This window comes from Microcaecilia unicolor, chromosome 9, assembly GCF_901765095.1.
Source record: "Microcaecilia unicolor chromosome 9, aMicUni1.1, whole genome shotgun sequence".
Classification (NCBI taxonomy): domain Eukaryota; kingdom Metazoa; phylum Chordata; class Amphibia; order Gymnophiona; family Siphonopidae; genus Microcaecilia; species Microcaecilia unicolor.
This window is the reverse complement of record NC_044039.1, coordinates 96509019-96521623: the sequence shown is the minus strand read 5'-3', so window position 1 is coordinate 96521623 and position 12605 is coordinate 96509019. Positions and strand designations below refer to the sequence as shown.

The following is a 12605-nucleotide window of genomic DNA, read 5'->3' as shown; positions in this document are numbered from 1 at the left end:
CATGCAACCGCACGAGTGGTCGCTCCATTCCAGAGTGGTACGCAAGATCTTCCGAGAGTGGGGCACTCCCTTGGTGGACCTTTTCGCCTCTCAGACCAACCACAAGCTGCCTCTGTTCTGTTCCAGACTACAGGCACACGGCAGACTAGCGTCGGATGCCTTTCTCCTCCATTGGGGGAGCGGCCTCCTGTATGCTTATCCTCCCATACCTTTGGTGGGGAAGACCTTACTGAAGCTCAAGCAAGACCACGGCACCATGATTCTGATAGCGCCTTTTTGGCCCCATCAGATCTGGTTCCCTCTTCTTCTGGAGTTGTCCTCCGAAGAACCGTGGAGATTGGAGTGTTTTCCGACTCTCATTTCGCAGAACGACGGAGCGCTTCTGCACCCCAACCTTCAGTCTCTGACTCTCACGGCCTGGATGTTGAGGGCGTAGACTTTGCTTCGTTGGGTCTGTCTGAGGGTGTCTCCCGTGTCTTGCTTGCCTCTAGAAAGGATTCCACTAAAAAGAGTTACTTTTTCAAGTGGAGGAGGTTTGTCGTTTGGTGTGAGAACAAGGCCCTAGAACCTCGTTCTTGTCCTGCACAGAACCTGCTTGAATACCTTCTGCACTTATCAGAGTCTGGCCTCAAGACCAACTCAGTAAGGAATCACCTTAGTGCGATTAGTGCTTACCATCATCGTGTAGAGGGTAAAGCCATCTCTGGAGAGCCTTTAATCGTTCGATTCATGAGAGGCTTGCTTTTGTCAAGGCCCCCTGTCAAGCCTCCTGCAGTGTCATGGGATCTCAACGTCGTCCTCACCCAGCTGATGAAACCTCCTTTTGAGCCACTGAATTCCTGCCATCTGAAGTACTTGACCTGGAAGGTCATTTTCTTGGTGGCAGTTACTTCAGCTCGTAGAGTCAGTGAGCTGCAAGCCCTGGTAGCTCATGCTCCATATACTAAATTTCATCATAACAGAGTAGTGCTCCGCACTCACCCTACGTTCCTGCCAAAGGTGGTGTCGGAGTTCCATCTTAACCAGTCAATTGTCTTGCCAACATTCTTTCCCAGACCGCATACCCGCCCTGCTGAACGTCAGTTGCACACATTGGACTGCAAACGACCTTTGACCTTCTATCTGGAGCGGACACAGCCCCACAGACAGTCCGCCCAATTGTTTATTTCTTTCGACCCCAATAGGAAAGGGGTCGCTGTCGGGAAACGCACCATCTCCAATTGGCTAGCAGATTGCATTTCCTTCACTTACGCCCAGGCTGGGCTGACTCTTGAGGGTCATGTCACGGCTCATAGTGTCAGAGCCATGGCAGCGTCGGTGGCCCACTTGAAGTCAGCCACTATTGAAGAAATTTGCAAAGCTGCGACGTGGTCATCTGTCCACACATTCACATCTCATTACTGCCTCCAGCAGGATACCCGACGCGACAGTCGGTTCGGGCAGTCGGTGCTGCAGAATCTGTTTGGGGTTTAAATCCAACTCCTCCCTCCAGGACCCGAATTTATTCTGGTCAGGCTGCACTCTCAGTTAGTTGTTCTTCGTAGGTCAATTTCTGTTATACCCTCACCGTTGCGAGGTTCAATTGACCTGGGTTCTTGTTTTGAGTGAGCCTGAGAGCTAAGGATACCCCAGTCGTGAGAACAAGCAGCCTGCTTGTCCTCGGAGAAAGCGAATGATACATACCTGTAGCAGGTGTTCTCCGAGGACAGCAGGCTGATTGTTCTCACCTACCCTCCCTCCTCCCCTTTGGAGTTGTGTTTTACTCATTTCTTTACTTGTCATTCAACTGAGCGGGAACGGTCGCGCACGGGCGGGAAGACGGCCGCGCATGCGCGGTGGGCGTGCCCTGCGTGCGGGACCGCCCGCAAAGTTTTTGTTCCGGTTGGTGGGGGCTGCCGTGGACGTCAGCCCAGTCGTGAGAACAATCAGCCTGCTGTCCTCGGAGAACACCTGCTACAGGTATGTATCATTCGCTAACACTACTAATCCTGGCTACAGTGGCAATTTTTTAAAAAGCGAGAATACATGAAGAGAAAAAAAACAATTTCCCTTGAATATTTTAGTGTTTTTATAAAATAAAGACTGCTTATTTACTTTGTCTGTTTATCTGATTGTGATATTGATGTTATAAACAGGGAGTAGCAGCAGGCAAGGGAGACACACTGAAGCCATAAATCAGGGCTGGGCAGGGTCACAGAGTGGGGGGTGGGCAAGATTCCCCTGGGCCTAGCCTCCAAGGAGGGCCCGTCCATAAGCGTCGCTGTAGGGTGGCACAAATAGCTTTGCCACCCCAGTTTTACATGCAAACCGGCATTTCTCCCCCCACCCCCGCCCACCCCTGTTTCAGTATCTCTCTTGTCTTCCCTTCGGCAGTGTTCCTAAAGGCTACTGGTAGCATCTAAAACAAAAGCAGTCTGCCTCTGGCTGGCCTCGGAAGTGTTCCTTCTGCTTTGTCCTGCCTCCTCTGACACAACTTACTGTGTCCGAACAGGTGGAACACAGCAGAGGAAACACTTTGGAGGCCAGCCAGAGGCAAGTTGCTTCTTTTTTTATGCTGCTGGCGGCCCACAGGAACACTGCCGAGGGCGGGGAGGATGGAAGGACAAGAGAGATATTGAACTGGGCAAGGGGGTTGGCAGCAGCAGGGGGAGGGGGTGTATTGTTTGCTCTGGGCCCGGCTTTGTGTCTCAGCAACCTTGCGGTGGTTCAAAGGATTGCAGGTCGTTGCTAATCTAAATGCACACGTTTCATGACATCCTTGTCACAAGCAGTACCTGCAGCTTATCCTCTGTGCAATTCGTTCAATACAAGTCCTCACCTTTGTTTTTTTTTGGCAGCCCTTAGAGTATTTTCAAGAAGTCTTGTCCTGTTGGCACCTCATCTTAAAAATGAAAAGGGGTTGCACTCAGGATTTTGCAACCCAGGTGACAGTTTTCTCATTGTGCAGTAAGTCGAAGGCTTCAGCTTACCTGAGGAAGTCAATCCTCTTCCTTCAGATCCTATATTTCTCAACAGTTCTAAGGTCCAGCCTACATTCAACCAGCATAATTTCATTTATGTGTTGATATTCAAAACAATTTAAGCAGCTAGGAGAGGCTCCTGGTCAGTTAAATCACTTGTGCGTTGTTATCAGCTGATATTTAGTGGCACTTACCTGGTTAGTGCTGCGAATATTGGCATTGATCGCTGAACTGAAAGCTGACTATTTTGTAGGTGGCCCAGGGGCAGTCTTATGTGGTTAAGTGCCAGTATTCAGTGGAAAAGTAGTCTAATGGCATAGTGCAGTGAGCTGAGAACCTGGGGAACTGGGTCCAATGCTCACTGCAAGTTCCTTGTGACCCTGGGCAAGTCACTTAACTCTCCATTGTCCCAGGTACAGAAACAGATTATGAACCCAGTACAGATAGAGAAAGTATTTGCATAGAATATGTAAACTGCTTTGGTTGTACCACAGAAAGGCGGTATATCAAGTCCATGACCCTTTACCCATTTACCACCTAAGTTAAGTGGCAAAATCAGACTGCATAAAACACAGTCCTATCTGTATGTGGTGTCACCTAGGTGGTTAAATGCTGAATATCTCAGTTAACCACATAAGAGATAGCTGGTTGCATAAACCTGGATATTCCGTTCTGGTGCCTAGATGTTGCCTGGCATTGAATATCGAACCATAAATCCAGTGGTGGCTAAAAAAAAAAAAATACTGTCGCTGGCTGAATGTTTACCCCTTATACAGCTAGTTTAAAATGGTTGAAATCCAAACTTTTCTTCCACAATGTATGACTCAGCCTTTCACATGGCTAAGAGCTTATAATAGAGGCTGCACAGTCCTTGAAAATACTAGGCCACAGCATGGTGACTGTTTAGATCATTCTCTGAGGACAATCAGGACATCATATTTTCACATATGGGTGACATGACAGAGCCTGGTTCAGAGACACTCCCCAGCATTCAGATATTGAAGAAGTCTTTGGCAGTGTCCACTGTGCGTGCACACACCTTACTGCCTGCTGTCATCATGCAGGACCAAGGTAGTCTTAATTTTTCAGCAGAACAGGGTAGACTTGTTTGTGGTCTTTCCCCTTAATTCCAGTTTGGATTTTGTCTCAATCAGTATTTTGCTCCTTTCTTGCCCTTATTGGCCCTTTTGTACCCTACCTTCTTTTGTGGGACCAGGTATTTCCTTTCCCTTAGAGTTCATAGTGATTTTGGCACTTTTCTTAAATTTCCTTGTTTTTCTGTGGCTCCATAGGCTCGCTTAGGTCTTCGAGCACTCCATATTTTTGTCATCATAGCGTTGTTGGGTTTCACTGTGGCTATTTTTCCAACATGTCCCAGAATACTTCCAGTGGTTTTAAGAAATGTTCAAGATGTGGCAAGACATTGTTCTTTATGGACATTCATTCCTGGTACCTGCATTGTCTGGGACCCAACCATAATCCTTCTTACTACTTAACATTTCTAGAGCGCTACTAGGGTTACGCAGCGCTGTACAAATTAACAATAAGGATGGTCCCTGCTCGGAAGAGCTTACAATCTAAAGGACGAAATGTCAAGTTGGGGTAGATAAGTTTTCTGAGAAGAGGTGTAGTGATTAGGTGCCGAAGGCGACATTGAAGAGGTGGGCTTTGAGCATTGATTTGAAGATGGGTAGGGAGGGGGCACGGCGTATGGGCTTAGGGAGTTTGTTCCAGGCATGGGGTGAGGCGAGACAGAAGGGACGGAGCCTGGAGTTGGAGGTGGTGGAGAAGGGTACTGAAAGGAGGGATTTGTCTTGAGAGCGGAGGTTACGGGTAGGGACGTAAGGGGAGATGAGGGTAGAGAGGTACGGAGGGGCCGCAGATCGAGTGCATTTGTAGGTGAGTAAGAGAAGCTTGAACTGTATGCGGTATCTGATTGGGAGCCAGTGAAGTGACTTGAGGAGAGGGGTGATATGAGTATATTGGTTAAGGCGGAAGATAAGACGTGCGGCAGAGTTCTGGATGGACTGAAGGGGGAGTAGATGGCTACGTGGGAGGCCGGTCAGGAGTAGGTTGCAGTAGTCAAGGCGAGAGGTAATAAGAGAGTGGATGAGAGTTCGGGTGGTGTGCTCGGAGAGGAAGGGGCGAATTTTGCTGATGTTATAGAGGAAGAAGCGACAGGTCTTGGCTATCTGCTGGATGTGCGCAGAAAAGGAGAGGGAGGAGTCGAAGATAACACCGAGGTTGCGGGCAGATGAGACGGGGACGATGAGGGTGTTCTCAACTGAGATAGAGAGTGAAGGGAGAGGGGAAGTGGGTTTGGGTGGGAAGACAATAAGTTCAGTCTTAGACATATTCAGTTTCAGGTGGCGGTTGGACATCCAGGCAGCAATGTCGGATAAGCAGGCCGAGACTTTGGCCTGGGTATCCGCAGTGATTTCTGGTGTGGAGAGATAAAGCTGGGTGTCGTCGGCATAAAGATGATAGTGGAAACCATGAGAAGAAATCAGGGAGCCTAAGGAAGAGGTGTTCTTCTTGCTACGTGTGTTCACAGTTATCAGCAAGAAACATTAATAATCATGAGCACGAGTGCAAAAGTATTTTTGGTGCTGACAAGTCCAGTTTATTGACATTGCCAAAGGAGATATAGGTCTCTATGGCTCATGGAGTTGTATCAGACACTTGGGGATGTATTGACATCGAGGAGGTCTCCTACATCAACATCAAGCATCAGCAGTGCCCATCAAAATTGGGCATCTTTTGATTCCACTCAGAGGACATATACAGATTTGACATAATTCTCATCAACGCCAAGGGATACTGATGCCATACTTTGGGCAAAGGCCAAGAAGCATCAGCACCAGTCTCCTCTGATGCAAAGTGGCCAGAGCACTGAGTCATTGGTACAGCTGGTACCCAAGTAGTATCTGCACCAAGAAGACAGCTTCCCCTCTAGGCCTCCATAGCTGTTGCACCAGTCTCTATCAAGCCATGATCAGGCTACTGATTTGGCTCTGGAACCTGCGAAGGATGTCTCTATGCCGGCTGGGGCTCATCCTCAAGGGGCGGATCTGGGCCATGCTCCGGGAGGAGCTGGAGTATTTTCTTGCTGGGCCGAGTAGAGAGTTGCCCGGGGACAGAAATTTCACCCATCCCTTCTGGAATCTAACCCATCCCCACTGGGGAACTTCTCTATCCCTGCAGAGTTGCTAGATAATGAAAACTTTTCTAGCCCAATTCATGCCAAAAAGTAGCCCCAAAATAGCCCCCCCTCCCCCTAGCGTGGTAGCTAGGGATTCCCATATATGAAAATATGCTGCTTGCTTGTCTTTGGAGAAAGCAAAGTTATTCACCTGTAGCAAGTGTTCTCTAGGGTTAGCAGGACACATATTCTCACATACCCACCCACTTCCACTAGGAGTTTTATTCTATAAGCTTTTATATTATTCAGCTGTGGTCCTACATTACAGTGGTAGGTGGGAATGCACATTCATGCGCGGTGGATGCAGCCAAAGTATTCTTCAATATCTGAATGCTGGGAAGCATCTCTGCACCAGGCTCAGTTGGATGACATCATCCACAGGCCAGAATGTGTCCTTGGAGAACATCTGCTACAGGTGAGTAACTTCATGTGTTGAGTATCGGCTCAGAATAAATTAACAAGTTGCTATTCTGAAGACTGTGAGCAGTATTGCTATGTTGGATTTAGTTTTGTAAATAAATGTTTTAACTTTTTTTTTTTCAGCTATTGTTCCTGATATAGATGAGATTGCATCTAAGGCAGAAACCATGTTTGCTGGAAGGTACAATATACTTTCACAAAACTGTCTTCTCTTCCTTTTGTAGAGAGCGTTTCCTGCCCTCCTACTTAACTTGGAGACCAACAGATAATCAGGGCTAGCCCTGCCACTAGGTGGATTTGGCATCCACTAAAGGCAGCAGAATTCAGGGAGCAAAGCGGCAGTGCAGCACATAACTGGCACAGCCTGCAAGATGAGCAAGATAGGAGTATTGCAGCACCAGGTCTTTGAATACTTACATGCGCTTGAGGCTGGCCATTCCCTGCGCCCTCTGACAGGAAGTTTGTGTCAGATGGGACACATTTCCTGCTCAAGCAGAAGATGGAAGTTGGGTGGTGGCGGCAGGGGTAAGGAAAGGAGATATGGTGGACACATTGTGGAGGGGGTAAAGGAGAGATGCTGGACATGGCAAGGATTGGGGGAGGGAAGGAGAGATGACAGATAGTGAGAGAATGAAGGAGAGATGCTGGACATGGTGAGGGAAGGGAGTAGAGACCTGGGGGGAGGTAGGGAAGGAGAGATGCTATAATATGGAGGTCTAGGGAAGATGCTGGACTATGGGGGGGAGGGGGCACATGGTTATTAGATACCCTTAGGCTGGAGACTTAGCATGGAAGTTTCCATTTTAAAATTGTTGGGCAGCTAGTTCCACAGGGAGGTTTTTCTGTGCATGCTTTAATGGTGAAAGCTATGCAGGGAAAAGCAGGAAGAAGCAGGTATAGAAATCTCAAAATGAAATCCTGTGCGTACTTTGCTGTAGAGGCCTCAAGGCAGTTTTTTCAATGGGAGTTTTCTGTAGCTAATACCCATTCTTCTGTGGATATCCCTTTGAAAATTGTCCTGAAAGGCATACCTCTAAAATGCAGACTTTGCTGAAATTTGTGAGTGTCCTTTGGCTGTCCTCGGGTTGGAATTTTGCCACTTTTTTGCATTGCGACCTTTATTTTCAAATATTTTTGTACCTTTGTTTGGCATACAGTATAAGAAATGACATCCATAGTTGGTGTTATGAGTGGTTTCCAAATATTTTAATTTTGAATCAGCTTTCATATCATGCTATATCTATTTTTTAGAGTTAAGATCAATAAAGCCATGTTAAAGTACAAACAAAAAAGTAGTGCTTTACTCAATTTTAAATTGTTGATACAACTTTAATGCTGTAAATACGCTGCACCATGATTTGTAAGCACAGGTGTGATTTGGTGATGCTAATGCTGAATTGGTTCTCATCCCACCATTGCCAATGACTTCATTACTCATTGTTCCCTTCCTCCCAAAGTAAGCAGGCAAACTACAGTTATTTTTGTAAGCTATTTTCTTGCTGGTTTGTTTATACTTAAGGTTTGTTTGCTTGTTTATTTTTATGCAAGGTAACATAGTGGGACTTGTCTGCTAACCCACAAAAAAAACCTTTGAGAACTCACTAGTGGGTCCATTTTTTTTAACTAATTCATTCTGTGGAAGTTGCATTTGTTTTATATTAATGAAATGCATTTTGATTTTACAGTAAGGAAAAAAATCCAGTGGAGCTTGATGATGAAGGAGGCCGAACGTTTTTACGTGTTCTTATTCACCTGATAATGCATGACTACCCTCCTCTGCTGTCAGGTGCTCTACAACTGTTATTTAAACATTTCAGCCAGAGAGCTGAGGTCCTGCAGGCATTCAAACAGGTACATCTAATTTAATACTTGCTAATTCCTGCAGTGAATAGAATAGGATAAGGAATGGGCGGGAACTACTCCTTACACATAAGGAGTAATTCTGCAAAGAGCTGCCTAGTTTTATATAACAGGAAGGTATTTTAGTTATTTCCATGCAAAGTGGTCTCTTATAGAAGAGTAACTGGTTGAAAAGTATGCATCATAATTTGATGGTGCATACTTTGCCAGTGGGCATGCGCATGGGTGGAACACACAGATTCACACGTAGATTATAGAATGCTATCATTTACACATATGCATGTTAACATTTAGATGTGTGCATTTACATCAGCTATAAGGCTGATTTAAGTAATGGTAGTTTAATATATGTATGTTTTTGTCTATTTGCATTAGAAGTCTACAAAGAAAAGTAGGTGCTTATTTTTCTTTATAGAATTGGCTTAAAATAGACACCATAACCAATGCCTATAGGGGTGAATTCTATAAATCGCGCCTAAAAACATCGTTGTGGAAAAAAATGCTTGTTAGGTGTGGTGTGTAGAATAGTGCTTAAATGCAGGGGTTATGCGTAAATTTAGGTGTGTCTGGGTGCAAATGACCCACCTAAATTTACGCGCAGAACCCCCATACTCTATAATTACACACATATCTGGAATCCACACCCGTGCCCCACCCTGAAACAGCCATTACCTTCCCATTTCTGTGTTATTTTTTCTGGGACATGTATAAAATTTAGGCCCAGATGACACACCTAAATTTTCTCGAATACATGTTAATTGATTTCAGTTACTGCCAATAATTGCTTGTTAAACCAATTATTGGCACTAACTGGCTTGTTATTCAATTAAATTGCATGCGCAAATTGGACGCATACAATTTATAGAATTAGGGGGATAGTGAATACTGAGTAATAGAATTACCCTCATAAGGGATTCTGTACCAGTGCACCTGTTGGTGCCTATTCTAAAAAGGAAAGCAGGCACCTACTTCCTTTAAAGAATATTATCATAACAGGCAGTATTCACATCTACAAACTGAGCACAAGCACCTAAATGCTGGAGATACGTGCATAACCTAGGAGCCCTTTTACTAAGCTGCAGCAAAAAGCGGCCTGTGGCAGTGTAGGTGCATGTTTTGGGCTGCACCGAGCCAGTTTTTACCGTGTCTGCAAAAATGGTCTTGTTTTTTTAATGGGACAGGAAAAGGGCATGCTGTAAAACTGAAACCAGCGTGTGCCTAATACCGGTCTGAGCCCTTAACGCCACCCATTGATCTAGCGGTAAGGGCTCATATTCTACATGCACGGTGAATGGTTGGCACGCGCCTACTGCCGATTACCGCCGGAAAGGCCACACGTGTGAGGAAATAAATAAATCATCCAGGCATTATGGGTGCTCGGCAAATCTGAAATTACCGCCAGGTGGTAGTCTCATTTTGGTGCATGCAGCACAGGCTTAGAGCCTAACATGCCTTTGTAAAAGGGCCCATTAGTATTCTATAAGTTATGTATGTAAGTGTGTACCCAGCCCAGACTCTGTGTAAAATATGCACTATGTATTTACAAAATAGTGCTTAGGCACATATTTGGCATTTACATGTGTTTGTGCACATGTATGCATGAATACACCATTATTCTAATCATTTCTGTGACTAGTTGGCATGTAAAGCTAGTGTCTACTTTATATAATTAGTCTTCTATTGAGACAGACATGGAGAAGCCACTGCGTGCCCTGGGATTGGTAGCATAGAATGTTGCTACTATTTGGGCTTCTGCACAAAGAGACAGGAAAAAGCACTCCACAATAACAACACAGGCAGCAACAGACAGCAGAGGTGGACCAGAGAAGGAGAAGACAGTCATGGATTTGCCACATGCAATTTATTATTTAACAGCGGTATTCTGAACATGGTGGAAGTCCATGTAGTGAGTGGTATTCAAAAAAAGTTTATTTAAACTTGCCATTTGCTTTTTTCAACATTCAAGAGCCTGTTGACCCTTGATGAAGGCATTGTGTCAAAACTTGGCCGAGTCGGATCATTAAATAATAAATTGCATGTGGCAAATCCATGATTGTCTTCACCTTCTATGGACCACCTCTGCTGTCTGCTGCTGCCTCACTACTTCGGTTTCTGCCAGGTACTTGTGACCTGGATTGGCCACTGTTGCAAATAGGATACAGGGCTAGATGGACCATTGGTCTGATCCGGTATGGCTATTCTTATGTTGTTATGTCCTCTTGTAAGGGCATTCCTATAACTGGGTGCCACCATTTAGATGCTCAGATTAAACAGGTAGTTCAGCTATTCTGTAATGTCCCTGAGAATTTGTATGCCTGTTTTTGTCAATTTCTGAATCTGTTGATTTTACTAGGATTTATGTGTTGTGTGCTTTTCTCTTTTCCTTCCCTATCCTGTTAGCTGATGGAATTCCTTTCCTACTGTTTTTAGGCTGTATGCCATCTTGTGCATTCATCTGTTACGCAGTATAGAAAGAATTCCATATCCATAAACACTTGTGCTCGTAATTGCTGTTATAGAATACCAGTGTAGGTTGGCATCAGCAAGCCTACATGTAGGTTCTTATGTTTGTGCCAGGTCTATGGCTGGTGTAAATGTTAGCACCAAAATGTGACATTTATGTGTGTAATTTACATGCCTAAATGTCTGCTTTGCCTCTGTCCCACCCATACCTCTCCCATGTGAACACCCTCTTACAATTACATATTAATGTGTAATCATAGAGTAGAGGTTGAACACCCTACTGCCAATTATGCGTATAAATTTACACTTATATATGTAAATATCAGTATTCCATAAATTTAAGTGTGGAATAGGCCCTTAAATTTAGGCAACCTATTATAGAGTGAGAGGGATAATGTGCAGTATGGTAATGTGTGCTATATTATCACAGCAGTTAGGGCAGAGTAGTCAACACTACTTCATTGTAGCTAACATGAGGTAAGGGCATAACATGAGGTAAGTGCATTGTTTCTGTGTATGGGAAGATGCTGGCCACACTGCTAGCAGTTAATGCAGAAGCTTTGCAGTTACTGGCTCTTAATTTTGGATATTAATGTACAGTAATAGCAAAACTTTAGTGACGCTTAGTAAAAAAGGTGCTCTGATTGAAGAGTCACCCTGTGTTCTGTTGTTTCCCTGATACCATCCAAGAAGAAAGATTTTAGTTTTGTTTGTAGAGCTATCTGTGCAGCTCATCTATACAAAATGTTTATGATGGAGCTCTATTATCCCAGCTTGGCTCATGTTCTTCCTTCCTAGGCCTTACTTACTGGAACACACAATTTGCATAAGGTTGTAATGCATTAATCCCTACCATATGGCCAGCTTCAGTGGGAAGCTTCAGTATAAATGTTCATTCTCTCTGTTTTTTTTTTCTCTCTCTGTCTTGCCATCTTGTATTCTTGATAGCATCTCATTCTTCCATTGGCTTTACTACTGTTATTGCTACTACTACTAAATGTTTGTGCATGACAAGGCATATGCAGTGCTGTACACATACACAGAAATGATGGTTCCAGTTCCATGGAGCTTGCAATTTAGTTGACAGATGGACAGTGAGGAGCAAACATGGCTCCTGAAGTGTAGGTGGAATGTTAGGCCAGCATTTGTTTTCTCTCTCTCATTCTCTGTCATCCAGCATAAACATAAATATTGACAGGTGACTGGTTACATTGAAGTTCATAATGGAATGTGTAGTAGAATCATATAAATCTAGAAAATAATGGCAGGTAAAGACCATACAGCCTGTCCTGTCTGGGAACGTTTGTTAGAGAAGAAATAGAGTGAAAATAGCTGCAGGTGGGAAAAGCAACGATTACTACCATTTATTATCTATTAATATAGTTAAGCATCTTCGTTCAGCAGTGAAGTCTCTACTAAGGCATCACACATAGTAAGATAACTTGTTTAGAGAGCACACACACTGGCAAAGTTCTGAAACAGACGACAATGCCGAAACATAGCCCCCTTGTTGAGTCTCAGTGATAAACTAACAATAAATATATTTTCTATATGGACTAACAATAAATATATTTTTTATGTCAACAACTCATGACTGTTAGAATTTGTTTTGGAATACTCATCAATAACCCTAGTCTTTTTTACTCGCATTGAAAATACACAAATTTAAATGATAAAATATATGTTTAAAAGATAAAATA

The 12605-nt window shown here is 44.2% G+C and overlaps 1 protein-coding gene across 2 annotated transcripts in view; it reads left to right on the top strand.

The window, feature by feature from the left end:
* The window catches only part of LOC115477466 (inositol 1,4,5-trisphosphate receptor type 2), an 801768-nt gene that overhangs the window by 353386 nt on the left and 435777 nt on the right, over positions 1-12605 (top strand). For both annotated transcript variants that reach the window (XM_030214365.1, XM_030214364.1), the window contains exons 23-24: positions 6706-6763; positions 8268-8433. In XM_030214365.1, the coding sequence (XP_030070225.1) occupies positions 6706-6763; positions 8268-8433 (224 nt within the window). The remainder of the gene's footprint in view (positions 1-6705; positions 6764-8267; positions 8434-12605) is intronic.